This window comes from Zingiber officinale, chromosome 1A, assembly GCF_018446385.1.
Source record: "Zingiber officinale cultivar Zhangliang chromosome 1A, Zo_v1.1, whole genome shotgun sequence".
NCBI lineage: Eukaryota > Viridiplantae > Streptophyta > Magnoliopsida > Zingiberales > Zingiberaceae > Zingiber > Zingiber officinale.
The window spans coordinates 169,038,941-169,064,472 of NC_055987.1; the positions used below are offsets into that span (position 1 = coordinate 169,038,941).

The 25,532-nt window shown below is 35.3% G+C and overlaps 1 protein-coding gene across 1 annotated transcript; it reads right to left on the bottom strand.

Annotated features, from left to right (window-relative positions):
- Positions 1-302: 302 nt before the first annotated feature.
- Positions 303-24,926, bottom strand: LOC122038372 (enoyl-CoA hydratase 2, peroxisomal-like). The gene is made up of 11 exons (XM_042598092.1): positions 24,769-24,926; positions 24,660-24,682; positions 24,448-24,553; positions 21,166-21,236; positions 20,979-21,051; positions 17,307-17,346; positions 17,035-17,107; positions 16,813-16,963; positions 1,718-1,788; positions 643-816; positions 303-552 (listed from the first exon to the last, which is right to left on the bottom strand). The coding sequence occupies exons 1-11, from the start codon at positions 24,835-24,837 to the stop codon at positions 468-470; spliced, it is 936 nt and encodes a 311-aa protein (XP_042454026.1). The 5' UTR covers positions 24,838-24,926; the 3' UTR covers positions 303-467.
- Positions 24,927-25,532: the final 606 nt, after the last annotated feature.

Below are 25,532 nucleotides of genomic sequence, written 5' to 3' on the forward strand. Positions count from 1 at the left end.
GGTTGTGAAATTGAGCTCTTGTGTGGTATGATCGAGCAGAGTGAGTTTGTCGACACGGATGAGCTTTGTCGACGAAGTGTTCAAGTCGTGATTACTCCTCTGCCTCTCCCCCCACAAATGCTCCACTCTCCCCTCCTTGCTCCTCTGTCTGACTGCCAGGAGCCTTTCCATGGGTAGTCTTTTGACTCTTTTCACTATAATTCTCCACTATCATTCAGTATTCATACATATTCACAAAGATCGAAATCTCTGGAATAACCTAGTAACATTGAGTTTTTTTTTCCTGACAATAATATAAATACTAAAAGCAAATGGACTAGCCATGAGACCAGATGATAAAGGAGTTATGGTACAAGATTATTAGACAGTGTATCCACCGATTCTCAATAGGAGTTAGGAATTTTCAACATCAACCAACCATTTAAAGAAACTGTAGTCCATGTTCATCATGATCTCTGGAACAGATTCTACAGGGAAGAGTTCTGCTTCAGTAGCACATAACCAGAGAGCACAACTCGATTTCGCTCCTTCACCTTTGTCTGATAAATAGCTCTGCAAATGCAAATTCAGTTTGTGGTTCAAGTTTGATGTGTACAAAGATGAGCAGAAGAGGAAAAAAAAAAGGAGCCAATGGAGCTTTACGTCGAGCCTTCAAGCCACATTTCTGTGACTAGAGTTTCTCCAGGATATACATGCAAAAGGAAACGACCAAAGATGTTTTTAACAGCTGTTGCTTCCCCATCGCAAAAGGAGCTTACGATGGCTCTCACCGCAAAGCCAAGAGTACATAATCCATGAAGTATTGGGCGTGCAAACCTTCAAAAAGTGATTGTGGATTGACATTAGAAAATTGCAGCACAGCCTCAGAACAGTAGCTAGTTAGCAGCAGTTTGGAAAATATTGAACTTTGGAGATGAATAGAATTACTCAGCCAAAACGAACAAAAGCTCAAAGATGATTGAGATGGGAAAAGCAAACTAAGAATAAAATGGAAAAGAGTAAGACAATTTGGTCCCCAGGAGTAATCCCATTACATCAAATGATCAACTACCTGCTGCATGTTAAAGTGAATTTTTACATGTTCATTGCAATAGAGGAATTCTTCTATATTTGTTGTCGCACTTGTTTGGCTAAGAATTTGAAAAGCAATTTACAAAACATCTAATGGGAGGTAGAAATCCAAAATGTCTACAGAAAAAAGAGCGGGCTCCATTTAAATGCGTTCGCAAATCCCTCTAAGTAAAACAACTAATGAAGAACAACTCTAATCACTATTTCTTTCTGTTCCACAAGAGAATAGAAGTCCTAAGGTACCCCTATTCTTAATTTGCTAAAGTGGAAATATAAATCTTGGTGCCCAACTGAGCCATTTCATGTTTGTTTAAAATCTAAATCCTATAAATAAGATGTTCATCTTTTTGTCCGCCACATTAAATCCCAAGGGGTATTTTGACAAAGTTGGGGGAGAGTGGTCGCACAGGTGAAACAAGGTATTATTTTAATCTTCTAAATGAAGGTGTCTTCTTTAAGTCAAAGGTGTCACTATGTTGAGAAGCATTCCTTTAGTGGAAGTTACCACCTTTATGAATGTTTTGAGTTGTTGGTCAAAGTGGCATGCTAGCTCACTTTCTGCACACGAAGAGGAAACAAGAAAACAGGAAACAGCAGAAAAAATAATAATGCCAGACCTAGAAGGCAAAATATTTTAATTCCTTACCCTGCCACCTGTGCAATCATCGGGTCTGAATGAAGAGGATTATAATCGCCTGATAGCCTATACAATAGAGCCTGCAATTGGATCATAAAAGAGACTATATAAGTGCATCAAACAGATCAAATTTTCCAGTGAAATCTAGTAGTTACTATAACAGAGAAGGATTCAGGAACTAGCTAAAAGGCAGAGCATAGTCACTGAAACAGTGACACTGCTGAGAATTGAGTGTCCAAGTCTCCAGTTTAGCATAAAGATGATGGAGAAACAAGAAAATATACGAGGGATATAAATACAAAATTTATATTGTAGTGTTGTGGGAATGTAACAAATGGAAATAGATTTCATAAAAGCATAAAATCCTAAAAGATATGGCTGTACTGTTAAGCTCTTCAATATTGGAAAATTGACTATATATATATATATATATATATACAACTCCTGAATGTAGGTGTAAGACTCCATATTCATGTAGCAACGGTTTTCCCAAGATGAGGAAATGTATATAACAAGGTGTGAAATACCGTTTCGTGCCGCCCGGCACGGACTGTTTTTATCGTTCCGCCGGGCGGCCGAAACGGGCACGGGAGGCATCCCCGTCTCGGCGGCGTCGGAGGAGACGCGGGACGCCTCCGTTGGAGCCGGAGGAGATGCGGGACGCCTCCGGCGGCGTCGTGCGCCACGCCTTCCGCGCCGAAGGCGTCGTGCGCACGGCTTCTGCGCCGCCGGAAGCGTCCGGCAGGGTCGCCAGACGCTTCCGGCGCCGTCGGAGGCGTCCGGCGACGCTTCCAGCGCCGCCGGACTCCCCTCGCGGGATCGCCCGCGCGCGATCTCGCGTTCTACCGCGCGATTTTTATTCTTTTCTGTTTTTAATAATTTTTTATTTTATTTAATTAATTTAAAGAATTCCCAAGGATATGTGGAGAATGTGTGATAGTTGGAAGAGGTTTTATAAACCCTAATTAAATTATTCTAATAAAATATATATTTAAAATTAAAATAAATTAAATAAATTTTATTAATTAATATTCTGAAAAATTAATATTTTAAATTTTATTTAAAATTTTAAAAAAAATATAATAATTCTTATTATATTCTAATATATTTTTTATTATTTTAAATTTCATTTAAATTTTTAAAAAAAATTCTAAAAAATTTTTAAAAAAATTCTAATATATTATATTTATATTCTGTTTTTTTTTTATTTTTTAAAAATTTTTTACTTGATATTTTTTACTATTTAAAATATATATTATTTAATTAATAATTAATTAAATGAATAAATAGTTAGTTTATATAATTATTATTAATATAAAGTAACATCTTGTATTAATTATTATTATTATTATTATTATAGATACTTCTATTTAAATTTGAATTATTAATATATCAATTCTATTTAAATAAAATTATTTTTAATTATTTTTCTAATAATATTAAATTATTCAATAATTGAGAACTTATAATAAATCAATATACAACTTATTTTTATATACATAATAAACATATTTATCTTATAATTACTATAGATAAATAAAAAATACCGAAACTGTATCGGCACGGCACGATACGATACCGAAACCGTATCGTTCCGGTCTGAGACCGAAACCTCGGCACGGGTCGAAATTTTAAATCTTGGTATATAATCTACAAAATATAATCTGGTTAAGTTTCCAATGTTTCTAAGGTATCATATGTTTCTATAGTTGGAAACCATCTGTGTTGTTTACCTTTAGTCCATCAAATCGTATATGTTAGAGGTGAGATTAATAGAGTTGTTCTAGGAGGCATAGTCCCACATTAACAGTTTTTTATTTAGAATTTTATCATGAGTATATATGCCCATGTAATGGATATCTCATTAATAACATGCAATAAAATATTTTATCCTATCCCCAATGAAAGCCCCCTCCTAAGTTTAGGATTTTCAATAAGAGGTATCCACTAACCTCCTCATCTCTTCCTTTGCTTGTTTCTAGCCACAACACAGCAAGCATAGCAGAATGTCAACCACACACCTTGATTTTGAGTCCTACTACACTAACTCGAAGCACCAAGTGCGACCTCCTTCAAGATCTCCATCAAGGGAGCGGGAGCAGGAGCGGTTCAATCCTTCTCTAGACCAGCTCAACATCCTGGAGACCACTAATGCCAGATGTTTCTGACACCTTCCCCAGAAAACCATCACAACTTGCAAGACAGCCAGAACCAAGAAGAACCAAGAGCAGAGGACCACAAATCGCCCAACCACATTCCCAAGCCATGAGGGTCTTGGCTTCCAACCTCCATGCAAGACTATATGAATTTTTGTTCTACAACATGCAAGAAGTGAATCCACCAAAGATTTCTCTACCAGTGCGCCCTGTCTTCTTAATTCCAGATTGAATTCTTGCTGAACCCTAAGACACCAGAGGCAATGTGGGTCTGGCAAACCATTGTGTTCTAACGCCTATCTAGATTTGCTCCACTAACTCCTTTCTTCTGGATTCCCTGGCACCATGCTAAAAAAATTGTGGAAGAGAGGAAGGCACAACCAAGGTCTATAACTTCCAGTTTGACCTTTGTGTTGGATTTTAATCTCTTTAAGGTGGGCAGTGGGCTTAATGTAATTTGTATATGCGAATATGAACCGAACCAAACCGAACCCATTGAAGTTATCTATGTCTGATTTATTGGGTTTCGAGTTATTAGATGCGAGTTATATGTGTAGAATCCTTCAGCCCGATCTGTTATTATCTATGGGCTGATAACATATCGAATCTGCTATATAAGGGAGAGGTCTCGTTGGATTAGGGCATCTTGACATCTCTTTCGTTCCCCATAGATGAAAAGTTTCAGTGTCGTCACCCTAATTCCTCCGGAAGACCATCCTCTGCTACTTCTTCCGCAGGATTACGGATTTCTTGGATGATGCTTTACGACAATGTCTCTTCCGCAATTAGGTTATATCGTCGTTATTACTGTTTTTAATTCTGCTATGCCATGCCGATTGATGAAACTAGACCATGTTCAAGTTTTCTCTGTTACAAGTTCCTTTTGGTTCCTAGAATTCATGCGGTTAGGAGAATACATAATCTATCAATTGGTATCAAAGCCTGTGTTTCATCATTTGCATGACAATGAAGTTAGGTTTTTCATCGATATGTGGCTTTCCATGCTAGATTAAGTTTTCCTAGTTCTGATCGTTGAAAGAAAACCTAGGATAGGCCTGGTTTTCTTGGTTTTTCATATGTCACGAAGAACACGAAAAACAACGGTGAACCGCTGCTTTCTTTGTGGAAAACCACTGCGTTTAATATAATTTTAGGTCAAACTGCGATGATGTAATCAATTGCCTTAGTCGGATAAACGATTACCAAGCCTAAAATAGCGAACAAAATTGAAGGGAATCGTTTGATCCGATCGATTAGTTGACACCAATATATTGCATTGATTCCACAATTGATTGGCATGACAAGAACGAACACGGGATCAATTTTCAATCGATTACAGGTTCGACTGCTGCCACCAATCGATTGGTGATTATCACCGATCGCTTTGAGGTCGAACACAGAAGCGATTGGAATCGATCATGTTAATCGATTGAAACTACCAATCGATTAATAAATTTAAATCACAACAGAATCGATTAGAATCGATCAACCTAATCGATTGGTGTTATCAATCGATTAGGAGTTTTATCCAATCGATTAAATAGCCTTGAAGTTGCGATGGGATCGGTTTAATCAATAGCCAACTCGATTGAAGACACCTTTCACTAATCGATTGATTAACTGGCGATCAAGCACAGAAGGTTTTGAGATCGATTGACAGGTCAATTGGTCATTACTGATCCATTGCCAAGAACCACCAATCGATTGATATGTGTGAAGTCGAACACAGACTGTAATCGACTGGCGGGATCGATTGGGTGATACCAATCGATTGGCTCACATCATCGATTGATTAATCGTCCTGAAGTTAGATAGTAGGTCTTAAATCGATTGAGGTAATTGATTGGGTGATACCAATCGATTGTCATATGGTATCAATTAATTGATAAGCTTAATTTTAAGTTATTAAAGAAGATCAAGTGTTTATCTATTTAGTTAAAGTTCCTAGAGTTTTCTTGAGTATATTTACACGCGTACTACTAAACTGAACTGTTGTGTCAATCCAAAGGAAGACACATTAGGTAGGTTTAGTGCATGTTGTGTTAGTAGACGTATATCTATGCTAAAAGTAATTCGTCCAAAGGAAAATTACTTTTATGCCATATATATATTCAAGGTAGCTTATAACTAAGTAATAAAATATTTTTGTTCAGATCATGCACAAAATGTAGCAAAAAAAGGAAGATATTGTGTGACAGATTAAGATTGTTGTACATTATGAACCAATATATAACTCATATAAAGTGTCGAATTATGCGCACAATGGGTTGACCCAAAGGAAGGCACATAGTGTGACTAATTAAAGTTTGAATTATATTAAAGAATACTGCTAACAAATTACATTTAGTCCAGAGGAAAATGCAATGTTGTATTTGGTATCTCATAAGAAGCTCATTCATATGCATTTATTTGCGTAATTTTATGTTTTATTATTTGTATTTATATATGTTCTTGGCCTTAATTAAATCATGAGATTATATTATTTTCTTTTTTATTTTCAGTGCAATTAGTAATTGCCAGCATTAATAACATCTCCACATTAACTGGTTCAAATTTTGTTGAATGGATAGAGTACATTATCATAGACTTAGACTGTACTATGCATTGAGACACAATCGTCCTGCACGCCTGACTAGTGTTAGCACTATAAAGCAGAGGATTGAATTTGAAAAGTAGGAGCGATCAAATCGCATAAGTTTAAGTATGTCTATTCTGACACCAATTAAAGACTCAATAAATGTGAGAGAGGATGCTAGGAGTTTCCTTAGCCAATTAGCAGACCGTTTCGTGGCAAGGGAAAAGGTCGCAATTATCAAACTTCTTTCGAAGTTGGAAACTATACGGTATAACGACAAAGGAAACATCAGGGAGTACATTTATGGAGATGTCCAATATCGCCACAAGTCTGAAAGCACTAAAACTCAAAATGTTGAGTCTATGTTAGTGCATTTTGTCTTGATGTCTTTGCTTGCATAGTTCACTACTCTTAAGATTTCTTATAATACTCAAAAGGAAAAATGGACATTAAATGAGTTTATAGCTCAAAACGTGCAAGAGGAGAGACTGAGGCGTAAGGCACCTGAAAGTACTCACTTAGCATCTAATTCCCAAGGTTCGAGCAAGAAGAGGAGGATCAACAATAAAGGAAAAGGAAAACAAACTGCAAATTCTAAGAGTTTTAGCCATAAGGAGCACATGAAATAGGATAAGAAGTCTACTTATGTTTTCTGCAAGAAGAAAGGTCATATGAAGAAAGACTGTCACAAATACGCTAATTGGCGTGTGAAGAACGGTAAACTTCCCAACTTTATTAGTTATCAATGCTACTACTCACATAAGTGTCACTATATAGGAGTCGTCTTCCACTTGATTGTGAAAGATACATCTATACAGGAAATAAAAAGAAGTTGATTGGTGTTTTTAGCCTTTATTTAAGAACTGATGTCTTTCTGGATTTAGAAAATATATTTATTGTACCGTCTTTTCGACGGAATTTAATTTCAATTTCTTGTTTGGACAAATCAAGTTATCCTTGTTTGGAAATGAAATTTTTAGTATTTTCTTTAATTCAGTGTTGGTTGACTATGGTTTCTTGGTTGATAAGCTTTATAAATTAAATATCATAACTCCTACGGCTGACAATGTGATTATGCATAGGATGAGTACTAAACGCAAATTAACTAACGAGAATTCATTCATATTATGATAATGCTTAGAAAGGCTAATGTCACATGGAATTCTCGATACCCTTGACATGTCAGACTTTAATGTCGACATAGAATGTGTTAAGGGGAAGACAACTAACAAAAGAAATAAGAGAGCAAATCGATGTAGTGATGCTAATATGTATGGATATTTGTGGCTCATTCCTTTGGCATTTGGGAATGAACACATATTTTATTACCTTCATGGATGATTACTCTTGATTCAGCTATCTATACATTATTTATGAGAAGTCTCACTCTTTGGACATGTTCAAAATTTTAAAAGCTAAAGTTGAAAATCAACTAGATAAGAAAATTAAAGTCGTTCGATTCATTCATGGAGGTGAATATTACGACGATATGATGAATCAAGTGAACAACGTCTATGACCTTTTGTGAATTACCTTGTTGAGTGTGGGATTGTGCCTCAGTATACCATGCTTGGTACTCATGGTCAGAATAGTGTAGATGAGCATTGCAATCATGGTTTAAAGTGCTGTGCCGAAATGGTCGAAACGGGCGAAACGTCTCGTTCCGCTTGGCGATCGACACCGGCACGACCCCGGCATCAGACCCACGACAGGTGTGACATGTTGCACGACCCAGTGGTCATAGCGGAGGCGTCGCTCGACCCTGCAACAATAGCGGAGGGGTCGCATAACCCTTCCGTTGCCGCCGCGAAAGCATCGTGCGACCCTGTGGTCACTGCAGAGGGGTCACACGACCAACGTGGTCGCGCCGAAGGAGTCACGCAATCCCCGCGACCATGGCTAATCGCGCAACCCCGTGACAGCGCCGAAGTCGTGCGGGCTCGCGAGTGGTGTCGGATTTCAGATTTTTTTTAATTAAACTTATGTTAATTATTTTAATAAACTCCTAGCTATGATAGAGATAATCTAAAGAGACTTTATTAAACCCTAATAAAACTATCTAATTAATTTTATATTTCATTTATTTTAATTTAAAAATTATAATAAAATTTTTATTTATTTATCTATTTTCATATCTTTTCCTTTTTTTAAAAGATTATTTTTTATCTTGTTTATTTTTAAAATATTTATGTTAAATATTTTAGTTTTTAATTAATATATTTTATATTTAAAAAATACCGAAACTATATCGGCACGGCATGATACGGTACCGAAACCGTATCGTTCCAATCCAGGACCGAAACCTTGGCACGGGTCGAAATTTTAAACCTTGGTTGCAATCGTACCCTAAAAGATATGGTAAGAAATATAATGACTTACTTCTTTACCTGAATTTTTGTGGGGGTGAAGCACTCAAGATTGCAGTTTACTTATTTAATGCCTAGTAAGGCAATAACTAACACCCCATTCGAGATATTGACGGGTAAGAGACCTAGCATTAGACATTTACATGTCTAGGGTTGTCCAGCTAAGGCTAAACCTTATAAACCTAGTATAAAGAAACTGGACTTAAGGATTGTTAGCTGTAATTTTGTGGATTACTCTGAAAAGTCTAAGGGGTATAAATTCTATGATCTCTCTAATAGATCCTTCTTCAAAACGAGACATACCAAATTTATTGAGTACAATGGGAGTGATAAGGTCTCCAATGCAATTAGAGGATCCTTCCACTCAAAGTGAGATATTGTCTCATATTGATGAGCAAGTACCTCAATTACCGTAAGCACAAGTGTCTTTAAGGCGATCCACTAAGGATAGGAGATCCATGATTTCTCGTTATTATGTTTATCTCCAAGAGCATGAATTTGACATAGGGGTTGGAAAATGACGTTGGGGAACTTGTCGACTTGCCTGAATGTACGAAACTCGTTGATTGTAAATGAATATTTAAAACCAAGCGATTCACTCAGAAGGAAAATATTGATTACAAGACTTTCTTACCGGTTTCAACAAAAGACGAAAGACTCCCTAAGGGTAATAATGATACTTGTAACTCATTTTAATTTAGAGTCACACTAGATGGACGTAAAGACTGCATTCCTCAATGATGATATTGAGGAATATATATATATGGTGCAACCAGAGAACTTTGAGTCTTAGAATTCAAAGCACCTTGTATGTAGATTAAAGAAGTCTATTTATGATTATCTCATTTGGATTTAAGGAGAATCCTATTGAGCATATATGTCAAGTTTAGTAGGAGCAAGTTTGTCATCCTTGTTTCGGATGACATATTATTTGCGAACAATAATAAGGGTATGCTACATGAAACCAAGTCATTTTTATCCAGTTATTTTGAAATAAAAGATCTTGATGAAGCATCTTTGTTTTAGGCATACAAATATGTCTTAATCGTTCAAGCAACATTCTTGGATTATCACAAAAGACCTATATTAAAAAGGTGCTTATAAGATATGACATGCAAAACTGTGCACCTGATGACCTACCTGTGTCCACGACTTGAACTTTAAATAAAGAAGATTGAACAATTCCCTTATGCGTCAGCTATGGGACACCTCATGTATGCACAGGTTTGTACACTACCAAATATATTATTTATAGTCGGGATGTTAGGTAGATATGTAAATAACCCAGAACCATCGGTAAAGAGAGTGATGCAGCATTTGCAAAGAACTGAAGGACATATGCTTACGTATCAAAGGTCAGATCACCTGGAGGTGATTGGATATTTAGACTTTGATTTTGTTGGATGATTGGATAGCAGGTCACTTCAGGCTATATTTTCATGCTTGCTAGAGGGCTATATCTTGGAAGAATTTCAAGCAGACACTAGTAGCCACTTCTACTATGGAGGCAAAGTTGTTAGCATGCTATAAAGCATCCAACCACGAGATTTGACTACGGAACTTCATCATAGCACTGCAACTCGTTAACAGACCATTAAGGATCAACTGTGATAGTAAAGTCGTAAAACTTTATGCCAAGAACAACTGCAGTTCGTCGAAATCCAATCACATCAACATCAAGTTTATAACGGTTAAAGAAAGAGTTCAGAGTCGTGATGATAGAACACATCAGCACAAATTCCATGTTTACAGATTCACTCACCAAGGGCTTGGTGCCTACGGTGTTTCATGCGTATGTTGTGGATATGAGAGTCCTTATGGAAGAACTCATCTAGTAGGAGTCTATATGTTAATAAAGACAAACATTATTTTGATTATTGTATGCACTTAAAGTTCAAAACATTAATGAATATTTAGATGTTTGACACTCTGAATAAAGCATTATAATTTACTACTACAGTTTAGTATTTAGTGTTTGTAAATATGATATAGATTCTTTTTCGAATCATAAGGCTTGGATCATTATTTGTTGTTGCAGTTTGTAAATATGATATTGTTTAGCATAAAGTATTTGCAAATATGATCAGACCCTTTCAAGTCACTTCAGGACAAGTTGAAAATTGACATGTACTGATCATTTCATGTAATTTCCATACTATACATCATCTTAATCTATGCCATTAATGACATTGGTATTATGATTACTCTTAGGACTTGTTCTAGTCATATACACTATATAGTAGCTATGACATCTATAGTCCTATACTAATAAAGTTAATAAACCAGATTGTTTACAGGAATATTATATCAACTACAGTTATACTCATATATCATATACAACTCACATACAGTCCAAGTAGGAGATTGTTGGATTTTAATCTATTTAAGGTGGGCTTAATGTAATTTGTATATGTGAATACAAATTGAACTGAACCCGTTGAAGTGATCTAAATCCGAATTATTGGGTTTAGCCCGATCCGTTATTATCTATGGGTTGCCCGCTATATATAGGAGTGGTTCCCGTTGGATTAGGGTCATCTTGACATCTCTTTCTTCCCCATTGACGAAGCTTTTTGGCACCGTCAGCCTAATTCCTTTGGAAGACCACTCTCTGCTACTCGTTTCGCAGATGACTGATTTCTTGGATGACGCTGTCTCTTCCGCATTCAAGTTATATCATCGTTATTAATTTTTTTAATTCTATTATGCCATGTCGATTGATGAAACTAGATCATGTTCAAGTTTTCTCTGTTATCAATTCCTTTTGGTTCCTAGAATTCATGCGGTTAGGAGAATATAGAATCTATCACTTTGAAATTAGCGGTGTTTCTTGTATATATGCCATTATCGAGCTCATCATCTTCTCCATCTAATAGATTTGTATTAGATTCTAGAACCTAGCAGGTTCTTCCATCATTAGGGGATCTCATATTTTTTTTTCAGTACATTTTCCTTTTTTTCTTTTGCTGCTTCATATTTATTGTCCTCTTCTGAAGTGTTATGTTCACATGTTGATGAGCCACATCAACCATAGGACCTTTATCAAGTGTTCTCCTTCTTGCTTATTTAGTCAATTTTGTGTTGTATGTCCTATAGGAAGAATCCAACTACTATCTCATCTCCATTCTATTTCCTTTGTGTATAGCATATATGCCACCTAAACATCAGTAAAGACCTGAACAATGACAATGTACTATTTTCATGTTGTCAAATATAGCAAAGGGATGAGCTGTGCTCTCTATCTCCTGTAAAAATCAAAACAGAGAAAATGTTTATTATCATGTTGCTAAATGTAGCAAAGTGCCAAGCTATTTAACGTATCAACTGATCTATGTATGCTGTAGAAGCCTCAAGTATTTTCCTTTTCCTTCATTTATTACATCCTGACGTAATTCCTGCTCGAGGGAGAAGCATACTCGAGGAATTAGTTTTAGGGTTATTTTTATTCTTATTTAGTTCATTTTTCTCTCTTTATTCTCTGTGTCTCTTTGTCAACATGATTTGAGATCGAACATTGGCTGTGCACTCCGCTATCTCCAATTTTGTTATGCATATGTACAAGTTTTGTGTTTTTGTTTCACTATTAGTGTTCCTACTCTTTCTTCATTTATAAGAATTTTTCTAATTTATAAAATAGGTTGGACATAGATAGTATCTATGCACTTGCTGGAAGAATAATTTTTCTCCTTGAATTTGCAGAAAAAGATTTGGGACAGTTTTATCATTGAGTCTTTATATATGATCTGATCAATGCATTCTTTTTAGTAACCCTAAAATTCTACGCCATGTCACTTACACCTTTGGTTCACATAATGGAATTGATAGGGAATAGAAATTATTCCTAGAGAATGGAATCAGAATATTCTTTAGTTTACTTTGTCGATAGGAGGAACATTTCCATTTTTATATTTAGTTTATAGAAATATTGTAAGTAATAAACAATAAATAAATCAACACATTGATAGCCATCCACCCCAAGTAAAACACAATGAGACTCAAGTAGGGCTAATAAACCATAGATCCGCACAAGTTGCTTAGCCCACTCGCTCTGGCCACTTGGTTGATAGGTTCTGTAAGACCCATTTAGTAGGAATGATCAGTGTGTGATCTGCTTGGTGTGCTCAATTAATGTAGTCAACTCGGTCTGCCGGATCTTGTCTGCCCATACAACACACCCAATTTGCTTGGTCTGTCAAGCTGTGACCTATTTATCTCCCTATGGCTGGCTCAATCCAATTCAGTCCAGTCCCACCGGGCTTGCTAAAGTCCAGCTCGCCCAGGCTGTCCAGCACAATTGACCTGTCAAGTACACTTAGCCCACTTGACTACTTTATTTGTTGTATAAGGAGAATTAAATAGAGTACATATATGCAAGGTTTAATTTATCATTCTGAGCTGAGTGAGGTATCCATCCCTAACTAGATAGATATAGACATATAGTCTGGGTGTCATGTGGGCACTCAAGATGATAGGTGTCAGTGCTCCTAAGTCTGAGGAACAAGTCAATAAGAAGAAGACACTGAAGAAGGGGAAGGAATAAAAAAAAAAGAAAAAGAGCTAAAAGATGTGATCCGTATGACTTACCTGGTGAAGCTGGAGGACCTAGTCATGCTCAAGAAGTGAAGAGATAGAGATAAATGGCTGAGATAGAGAAGAAGCAGAAGTATGGTTTTGAGATGAAGTGGTGGCAGTGTTTTGAGATGGAGAAGACGAAGCTCAAGAGGAAGGGGCCTTTGTGTCATTTTGTGTCAATTCTTCAGCAAAACAGTTCATATTGCAGGTTTCAAGCGTCTGGGAATATATATAATTTGGAGAATATAATAGAATTAGGTAGTTGGAAAATGTAATGAAATAGTTAGGAAGCATGATCAAGAAATAAAATTCAGTGAGAATTGATATTCCAACTTTATTTTGTAACCAAACATTAGAATAGTTGTTCCGCTGGAGTTTTTAGAGAATTCCAGTGAACCAAATCCACCATTAGTCAAAGGTGTATTCCCAATGAGCTTATAATTACGGGACAAAAGACTAAAAACCCAAAAACCACAACACAAAAGATGTCATCAAAGGCTCTGTTTTCATATTACAAATTTTATTAGTTGAAACTTAAAAGCATTTTGTAGCGTTCTTATTTAGTTTAGCAAGTAGGAAATGAGCCCATAAACTGAGCCTTGAGGCAATACTTGATATTAGACTACTGCAGGGATTAAAAACTGTACAACTCTTTGGTGTTAATAAAAGTAACCTCCAGAACTCATCCAAAAAAAATATGGAGAAGCAACCTAGAAAAATGAGATAGGCAGATTGAAGTAAAAAAAAAAATGGCACGAGGAAAGAGTAGAGGAAATATATAATGTTTTTTAGTGCTTTGATTGATCTATCTTCAATTTTCCCTAATGGTCCCATGATCACTAAGAATAACCTCAAGTACATGACAAAATCATAAACATAGAAAAGAGAAGCAACCTAGAAAAATGAGATAGGCAGATTGAAGTAAAAAAAAAATAGCACGAGGAAAGAGTAGAGGAAATATATAATGCTTTTTAGTGCTTTGATTGATCTATCTTCAATTTTCCCAAATGGTTCCATGATCACTAAGAATAACCTCAAGTACATGACAAAATCATAAACATAGAAAAGAACGCTAGAGTGGTGAGATAGGCAAATTAAAGTGAACAATCTATTCGGTAAAGATTAGAAAAAAAAAATGCAGACTCTCTAGTGCTTCGATTGGTCTGTGTACAATTTGAACAACTCTTCCAAAATTGCATAAAATAACCCCATGAACCCAACCCAACATATACGTAGAAAACCAATCAAGATCTGACCAAGTGTAAAATGTATCAAGTAACTAATAGATATGGAGATTATATTTGAGGTACTTATCAAAATGCCTCAATGTTTAATAGATTTTGCAAAATGCCCTCAGGTTTTAATTAATGTCAAAGCGCTGGTTTCCATTTTGTTATCAAAATCTCCTCTCCATTAACAAATGAGTAAAGGCAGCCCGATGCACGAATCTCCTGCCATGCGAGGTCCCAGGGAAGGATCCATTGTACGCAGCCTTACCTTGCTTTTTGCAAGAGGTTGTTTCCAGGATAGGATTCGAACCCGTGACCTTTTGGTCACATGGTAACAACTTTACCGTTGCGCCAAGGCTCCCCTTCTCCATTAACAAATGAGTAATTTAAGTAATAGCCCTCGAGGCTTGGCACAAATGGTAAGTGCATAGTAGTGCGTCCAAATCAGATAGGGTTCATCATCGCCTGCGGAAAATTCCCTCCGTGCACTCGCCACCTATTGTTCCTATTGAACCTCCCTCCATCAACGTCGGGTTGTTAAAGTGGCGGTTCCACATTTTGAGTAATTTAGGTAATAATTTAGAATGATAAAATATGTATTGTAATTTAGCAAAATGGAAACCTTGGTGGATGTTTTGACATACTAATAAGCTTAAGGGGGAATTTTGAAAAATATCATTATTAATTTTGACATTTTCTTAAATGCTCTAAAACATGCCATGCATGTTATTTGTTGTTGCACATTCATTCAATGTGTGATTGTCAATCATGCGCCACACAACAAATACATCCCAATACGCCATCTAACATGGTTAACCTTGACCCACCCACCCCACAACCCGTCTTCCCATTGTTCTCTCTCTCTTTCCTCCTCTCATCACCTTCCTGACAACCTTCTTCACATTAACAATGCGTGTGCCACCTCACTGCCTCCACCTTCTCCTCGTTCAATTCAACAACTTCCTCAATATAGACTTTTCGTCTCATCGATAATCTTCATTAACATCCCCCCTCATTGACATCCACACTTCCGCAATAGTCTATGCCTCCACCTCTATGAACTTAGCAACTTACTCAACCTCCCCTTGGTTGAAACACTAGTTCTCCACCATAGCCACCTCATAAATTGCCTCTTCAATAACCTTCCTCAGCACAACCAACTTGTTAACTCCCTCAATAACAGCACCTCCACCTCATCAATACCTATGCCTCTGGATCCTAATATGTTGTTATAGACCTTAGATACTCAAGGTAACGCATTCATAAATAAAAAATTGCATCAATGCTTATTACCAAGATACATATATAACCCATTTTTCCAACAAGAAGCATGCATCCTTCTTCCCCTACCATGGAAGTCAACCATTTCTCTCATGATCACAACCAACACTTGCCACCTCCTAAAACCACCACAAGCACTAATTTCATACAGCATTCCTACTATAGAGGTTGACATCGCCACCATTCTTGTGGATCATCACTCCAATCCGACATCATGCCTAGAAGCATTGACCTCATCTTCACATTGACAGGGGCCTATGAGGCCCTTCTGCCGTTCATCACTCCAGCTCAACATCATGCTTCATATCATGACTAGAGTCATCAAGCTCATCTTCATGCTAGAAGGAACCTATGAGGGTTTCCGGATCAAGAAGAATCCTCAAGCCACTAGTTATTTAAATTGAGTCTCACAAGCAATGGTTATTCCATGCGATTTGCATCCATAGAACTGCCGAAGCCCACCCCTTTGGTTCACCAAGACCACAAGGATAGTGACTTCCAAAGGAGGGAAGGGCTCTTCCGTAAGTACTACCGAACTAAAGCTGAGATCTCATTGTCCTCGGACTCGGTCTGGCACCCTGCATGAGATAGCATTGGCAACAATGGCAATAATTAATGAATGTGAAATCACAGAGTAATCTACAATTCGTGCTCCACAAAGAATTATTTATACAGAAGGAAATGATACAATCCCAAAAGTATACATATAGAATATTACAAAATATAGAAATAAGAACTAGAAGCATAAAATGAAATTTAGTATGCATAATATAAAGAAAAGAGATCTTTCAAAAGTGAAACAAGAAATATGCTAAGTAAGGCATGTTGAAACTATAAGAAGCATATCCAATAAATGGCAGTAGAGTACAAACATCACTATCCTTGAAATATAAAGAATCTATATGGAACTTCAAAGAAAAGCAACCTGAGATAGTTGGGTTGTTTCTTCAAAAATTGCAGTAGGCTGATGTTTAGGAATTGAAAATCGAGAAGGTTGACTATCTGAGTAGGTTTTGTACGAATATGGTTGTGATGCGCTTGAAAAACCTCCAGAACCACGCAAGTATATTGAACTCCTACAAATAAGCAAGTGAAGATTTAGCTATAAAGTATCAACATGTTAGCACATACAATATTGACCACTGACCTGTTCATGCACAGCACTTCACCAGACTCTTTTATGTAACTTGTAGTTTCAAGCTCAATTATAGTTGCTTTTCCTGTATCAGGTTTATTTAAATAAGTTCCAATTTTTCAAGAAAGAATATCCAATAGAACTGAAGATGGATATGAAGGAAAATATCACTTTTTCTGCAAGTCGGCAAGTACATTAATACAATTTTGCTTGTAGTTGACTAGTTTCAATTGAAGAAAACAAAACAGTATATAGAATAGAAGTAAAAAAGGAGGACAACAGACCTTTGTCATGCAAGCCAGCAACTTTGAATTGGTTGAGAACCTGGAGCAAATAGAGAGTAAATTACAGTATTAATTAAGCAAATTAATTCATACAAAATGGATTACTCAAACAACTTGGAAACGGACATAGAAACCGAAACAATGTTCTTGAACTTTTAATATAAATGAGGTTCAGTTATTTGAAAAGTCATAAATAGGATATCTCAAGGAAAGAACATGCCAAATGTTAGATAAAAATATCAAATATAATCAAATCCAAGGCATACATAGTGTCATGCCCAAGTATTAGATAGAATTAGTTTTGTCTAGGGGCATAAATACATGAATTGAGACTTTATACAACAACAAAATAATATCCATCTGTCAACTTGGTATTAGAGTGGGTTCCTCTCCTGGCCAGGTTTTTCTTCCTTGATCCCACAAGGAAGATATGACAAGTTATTTCTCGTGGTGCAGCTCCGGTCCACAATCATAAACCCTAATTCTCTCTCTCTCCTCTCTCCACTATCATAAACTTTTTTTTCCTCCCCTCTCTCCACCATCATAAAACTTAATTTTCTTTTTCTCCTCCCTCCAACCACTATTGAACCAAAATGTTCTCTCCCCATTAATAATAATAAAATATTTCATTCTCTCTTAAAAAATATGAGTGAGAGAAAGAAGAGCAACAGGAAGAAAAAGGTGATCTTCAAGTTTTCTCTTTCCTCCTCCCTTCTATTTATCTCAAGGATCATTAGAATTCAAATTTCATTAATCATCTTTTGTTTCTTTTCTTTACACTAGTCTTTGTGCAATCCTAAAATGATATTAGTTGTTGTCGTTTCAAAAATTCACTCCCTCTCTTAGAGAAATTGGGTTTGTAATTGTTCTGCTAAAGTGCTTTTGATGACCAAATTGTAAAGATGTTTACCTTTTAAAATATTGCCAACATATAGAATATTAAATTGTATCTCATATTAATAAAAAAATAAATGTAAAAATATTTTAACTTATTAATTGATAATATTTATATTCTAATTGATTATTATAGTATCATTGTTTTACATAAAGGGAAAAGTACTCTCTAGGTAATATTTTTACCGAACACAATAGATAGTGATATTGCTTTCCCGAGCAATTTTGAGATCTAAGTAAACAAACATTACACTACTTCTACACCATGCACTTACTCACAAAGTTCTTTCTCTAAATAAACTTTTGAAATACAATGCCAAATTTGGCCTAAATCTCTTCCCAGCTTTTCTCCTCTTAGGGGTGAGTGATTGGAATCACTATCCACAACACTTTCTTCATTCTTTGTGCATTTTATTCAGGTCTATCTTTGACATCCTTTTCTATGTAATATCTAGCTTTACTCAGTTTCGCAGCTAAGATTACCATCTCATTTCAAGAGTAAATGTTGGAACCCTAATTTATTTATTTTATTAATCCTAGACAGTCTCCCTCATTTTTATCTTTGTGGAGCCTTTTGTAAAGGCTTCAAATTAATCAGGGACTATAATTTAGACTCATTTTTTGAGTCACTTGTGGAGCTATGTGCCTAATCTACAATTTCTTCTAGTTGCTTTAGTTTAAACGGAGATATGGAAGAACATTATATCATATCATGTCCTTTGAAGATTGTCACTCTCTTCACAACCATAGTCAAGTCATTGATTCTTTGAGGATCAATTTAGAGCCTTGCATCTTCATATCTTTGCACTAGTATCATTTTTTTTTTGTTTTACTTTTATGGTCGTTAAATGTCTTAGCAAATTTTATATTTTTTATCTAGTTTATGTAATAAGCTTGACATTGATAATATCTAAGCTCAAGTTTGAGGAATGTTAGATAAAAATATTAGATGTAATCTTAAGGTATGTCTATCCTTATTCATAGCCATATGTTTAGATATAATTAGCATGTCTAAGGGCTATAATACATGAATTATAACTATATATCAACAATATAATAGTCCATCTATCTGAACTGTAGAAAGTTGTGGTTCTCTCCTTATGACATGGTAATAGAACCTAGAGAAGAGCCAACTACATTGTGTTTGTTATTGACAAGGATTTAAGAAACATATAAATCTTACAAGAGAAATCATGAAGTTAATATGTGAAATCAATTTGGAAAACATATTTAATAATACTCACCTATCTATCTATCTATCTAACTTTCCATATCCTCAAGTAACAAGGCCCAAATGTCTCCATAGACTTGGGTGCCAAATCAGTTTGTTTAACAGAAGAATTTACTCAAAATTGAAAGAATAACACATTTTAACATTGTACACAAAATTGAAATTTTTACCCAAAATTGCATTGCATTTCCCAAAAGGATGAAAGAATAATTGCTTAGCTCTCAAAAAATATGATGCATATCATATGCCAATTAGAGTTGCCCACAATAAAATACTAAGAGCATCCACAATGGATGTGTTATTGGGGTGTTATAACACCCCTTCAATTTGAACGCGTTCAATCAACGGGTGGCCTTGTATTTTTTTCCATTTTATTTATTAAAATATTATAAATTTTAAAATTAAAATTGAATATATTAAACATCTATTTTATTTAATAAATATATTAAAAAATGCTTAATATTATTTTTTAAAAATAGTAAAATTATTTTTTTAAAAGTAAGATTATTATTAAAAATTATAATAATAATTTTAATATTTTAAAATATATTTAAAATATATTTATTTAATATGATATAATTTTAAGATAATTGAGTGGACTGTGTAACCTATAAATAATGTGTTAATATTAAAAAGAATGTGGATGAAAGAGGTATGTTGTTATAATGAGTATGTGAACCCTGCTTTTTGATGAGGTGGTGGGTATTATAATGGAAGTGGGTTGTAGATGCCCTAAGGAATACTTGTAGGGTTGAAAATGCACCAAATGTTCATAAGAAAAATTGGTATTCAGCTAGGTAAAAGCTTATTTATGTTGATTAAATATATGCAAGATCAATTAAATAATCAAGTATAACCAACTCATTAAACTAAATGAAAAGGGTTAAACACGTGCTCAAGTCGTTAATGTTGGTCAATAGAGATTGTGAATTATTTGTAAACAATGTTCATGAACAATATCTACGAACAAAGCTTGTGATTCATGTATCGACAAAGTTCCTATCAAATTTATAAATAGAACTGTAAATAACAAAGAAGCTCTTAAAAAGAACAACTTTAGATACTCACTAGCCAACCAAACAAGCATAAGAATGTAAAAGTTTCAAACAACCTCAAATTAAGAGTTTGATAACATCTAAATAAACCATGCTCGAGTTAAGCTCAAACTTAAAAGAAGAAAACAAGTAAAGCTTGAACATCTGTTTCAACAACTTGGTTAATTTTAGGCCCACTTTAGCATAGCTCAATTATCTTATCAATCCATCTTGGATTACACAAAACTTGATTCGACTTAGATCATTTACAGCCCTACAACTTGTGCCCTCAAGGCTCAAGTACAATCACAAGAAAAAGTACCATCATGCCAAAAACATCTTACAAAGCTATTTGAGGGACTGAATAACAGGAAAAAGGTACACCCACACAAAATCCTCTACAACTATATGAACAAAGCATTAAAAGGAAAATGTACCATTGTGCAAACAATTTTGCAGTTATTTGAAGGAAAGAATTACAAAAAGAAGATATAATATTGACAAAATTCTTACGCAGCTGTTTGAAGGAAGAGGCCGGTAGATTTCTATATAATGTTGACCATGCAACAGAAGCCTAGGATCATATCTGTAGAGAGTGTAACATCTAGCTTATGAACCAAAAATCGAGGATATCTGTATGGATGCTAAAAGGAAGAACTGTAATGCTACCAAGGAATTATTGTACATAATAATTACTCACTGCAATCCATGAATTCCTTCAAGTCCAAGACCTCTAGAAAAAGGAAACAGGGCAGCAAAGGTAGGAAAAACCTGCAGCACAATATTTAAACATTGATCTAATAAAGTTATTAAATTAAGCCATAACAAACATAGATCATAGCAGTTATGAAGTAGATTTCTCAAGGTAAAAATAAAAGTAGATCCAGGATGATATTGAAGTAACAAAATTGTTATAACATTGATTGTATATAGTTACTATCAATTAATGTATATATAACTACATTTATAAAACTATGTCTATATGTAATTAATTATATATAAATAATTAATAATTATATTACATATACTTAGTGTGATCGAGAAAAGGCAAATCCGCGATCACGACTCTGCCATGTAACGTGACTCCTCCGATCACCGTTACTCCACTCTCATGAGTTAGCTAATCACCGTTACTGGATTATTGTTCCCTTTCCTCCGCACCTCTACCTCCCTTGGTTCTCCATAGCCACACCTCCCTCAATTCTCCATAGTTACGCCTCCAGGAATGTCTTCGTCAACTTAGCACTATCGATTCTTTGCTACTCCCCTGTCCCTCTAATTCTCAATCACAACTTTGTCTAAATGAAATAACTTTGAGGAGGAGAAAGAAAAAGAAGAGTAAAACTGTGAGGTATATGTATGTGTTGGAATGGACGGTGCTCATATCTTGGAGCAGGAGAGGAATGATGTGCACCGGTCATGCTAGGCAGCATAACTCACTACCTAAGCATGTGAAGATCAACACTTGTGGGCTGGGAATTTTAATTGTCATGGCAATAATATTGAAATGAATGACAACAATATAGATTCGGGAGAGATTATGAGTTAAGAGTTTCTTTTCTTGGATGGATGACTTAAAGGACAGATTAGGAGCAATGGATAAGTTAACAAATGAATCATCTTTCCATTGTTTTCTTATGACTATAAAGAGAGGAGAGATTTTTCAAGGTATGAATTTGAATGCCCATCTTTCTTGACCCAAAAGGCCTTTCAAAACATGGAGAAGGAAGAAAAAAAACTTTTAGAACTCATGGAAAACTCAAGTGCAAATTTTAGAGAGAAAAAGAGGCATTTTAATATACCACAACCACGAAGCCTTATCCCACTAGGTGGGAAAGAGTCATTTTAATATAAAAATATATATCTTGAAAAAGGTTACAATCATGGTTTAAAATCTCGATCGCCGAAATTTCAATCTCGGATCAGAACGACATGGTTTCAATACCGTATCGAGTCATGCCAATATGATTTCGGTATTTCATAAATATAGAATATATTAATTAAAAATAAAAAAATTAATCTAAATATAAAAAAATACAAAAAAGAAATAAAAAGAAAAAATATGAGATCATAACATTTTTATATGCCAATAAATAAATAAATATTTTATTAAAGCTTTTTGAAATTAAAATAAATAGTATAAATATATATATTAAATTAATGGAATAATTTTATTAGGATTTGATTAAGCTTGATTATCCTATTTATATCTAAGAGTTGATTGAAATTATTAACCTAAGTTAACATCGTCCTCGCGTACTCGTGAGCTCGCAGCGGCCGGTAGTGTCAGTATTGGTCGTGGTTCCGATGTCGAGCGGTAGGTGGAACCGTAAATTTTGGTCGTGGTTCCGATGCCGAGCGGTAGGTGGAACCGTAAATTTGCCCGACCGTAAATTTGCCCATTTAGCCCTGCATGAAACAAAACCATGGTTACAATTAAGCACCATGTGCTTTGCACGCCATGAGATTATGTGAACACATGAGAGTTCATGTGCAACTTACACACGTAGTGTGGTGTAACACAGTGTTACATGGTCACAAGTCACACACATGCAATCAACACTAATGGGGCACACAAACACACATGGTAAACGAGGCTTACATTGTGTGTATGAGGTGCAATGTGGCTATTTGTTTGAGTGCTTTGCAATTCACATCATTACAAGATGCAATTCACATCACTTAGACCACAATGTGGAATGAAAAATTGACTTCTGGATCGCGATAATTTGATTTCAACTCAAGTGGTGTGACTCAATGGTTGTGAGTGAACTAGTACCTTGAATAGTGTAATATGAATCGTCCAAGTAATCCAATGGCATATATAAAACTTGGATGGGTGCAACATGATAGACATAACGAAACTAGGGGTTAAAGACCAATCTACACAAGAATTAGGAGTGGGTTAAACATACTTCAAATCCTTTCCTCATGGCAAGATTCTTCTTCCTCCTTGTTGGCATGTTCAATCACGAAACTTAGAATCTGACGAATGAATTCTAACAACCTTATTCTCAAGCAGGGTGGTCGTTAGGCTTTCTTTGGCGGTGCAACTCATAAAAGGGTAGTCAATCCAAATTCACGAGACCCAAATTGCACAATTGGTAAGGGTGAAATAAGCCATTAGGGAAGCAACCACACATTTCAAGATCATCAATTGCTGTAAGTTTATTTCTAATTTAACAACCAATTTATACCATTAGAAATTGTTTAGAAAATTATTTCTCTATGCATACTTGTCCAAGAAAAGAAAATTGTCCCTTCCCTCAACTTTTTGTCTTTCTTATAAGTCTATCATTTTAATTTATCATCTTTCAAAGGAAACAAGAGCAAATAAGACATCGATGAGTATTAATATATAGTGGGTGAAAAGATCATGCGGGCATGCCAAAGCAAGCATGACAAGATAAGTTTGAAGAGTGCAGGAGATAACGAGAGATCATGAAGACACAATAAGTGGAGATAGTAAATGAGCTGAGACATGGAAGAGAAAGAAATTTTGTGCAATGATAAAGTAGAGAGATGGGGAGGGAAAATCATGATAAATCATGATATACATCATGCTATGGTCTCTTCCTTGATGTTAGATGGACTAGAACATTATGAGGCAAACCTACAGCTCTGGTAACAACTAAGAAAAATAATACTTTGCAATATTACACTGAAGCATAAGACACAAGGAGAAAGTTACATTTCATAAGAGTGGTCACATAGTAAGGATATCATTTATATTAAGTAATAATATATCATTATGAATCAAGAAGGTACATAACAAGGAAATTTGACTTTTTCCCCTAGGAAGTTCATTACCAAAGGTTATACGCCTAAGAATTAGCATATTCACAGAGCAGAGAAAAACAATTAATAGGACTTTTTCCAGAAAAAGTCACCAATGCAAAGAACTTGTGAATTAAACTAGAAGGCACAAAATTGAAAATATAACTGGATTAGTGTGTGTATGTATAAAACTTCAATTTTTGACCTTGATGAACTTTTGTCCACTTTTATGGTAAACGTAGCTGAGTTCCTTCTCGTTCACCGCGTCTCCAGAACAAGTTCCGATGCCTAGAGCGTAGAGCGCTACATCTCTATTAACAATAACAAACAGACGAGGAAGAAAGTCAAACGAAATGAAATGAGCGGATTTCATGAAGCGTGAAGGAGGCAAAGAATCCGAGAGCTTCCGGAACAAACCTTTCTGTATAGCAAAACGAGGTCTGCGAGAAATAAAGGAAAACGAAATAAAAAAAGGGAAGAAACAAAGGGCATAACCGAAGGGCAACAGAGCAAGACGGAGAAGAACCTCGGAGAACCTGTGGGAGATCACCAGTTCGGGATCGATCGTGGAAGACGAGGGATTCGAGATCACCATGCCTCAGCCTCGTCGAGGAGCGACAGATGGAAGGTGGGCTTCGAGAAATAAATATCAATCAAGGAAAATTAACGTGTCTCAATTTTCAACTCCAGCTTACTGGAGAAGCACCACAATTAGCACTTGAATCCAGGTTAGGTTACCATGTCGTTGTCCGTGCTGAATACAATTCTCTCTGAAGTTTTACACATGAATATAATTTACAAAATTTGTTTCGTAAATATGGTTCGAATTATCTAAATTTATTTATTTATTTAATTTTTATATATAATTAATTCACATATCAAATTTCCTTTTTACGAATGTTTGATTTCTTACGACCTTATAACGGTGGATGAAGCCTCCGAACAGTGATGCAACAGCGGACACTTTTAGATTCCCAATTATAAAAAGACAAGTCTCAGCTTCGCTTAATTAATAAATAAAATTTTTTTTAATGAACGATTGTGTGTTGTACATACTTTTTAATTTATCATAAAATTTTAATTTTTCTTGTCTATTTTTTCCTTTCCTTTCCTTTCCTTTCCTATTTTCTCTTTTCATATTTTCTCTTATCAATTAAAGATGATAATTTTCTCCATGAATTTAAAGTCCCTGTGAGAAAAATCAAAAACAAAGACAAGTTCTTTCCTTTCCTTTCCTATTTTTTTTTTCATATTTTCTCTTGTCAATTAGAGAGATAATTTTCTCCATGA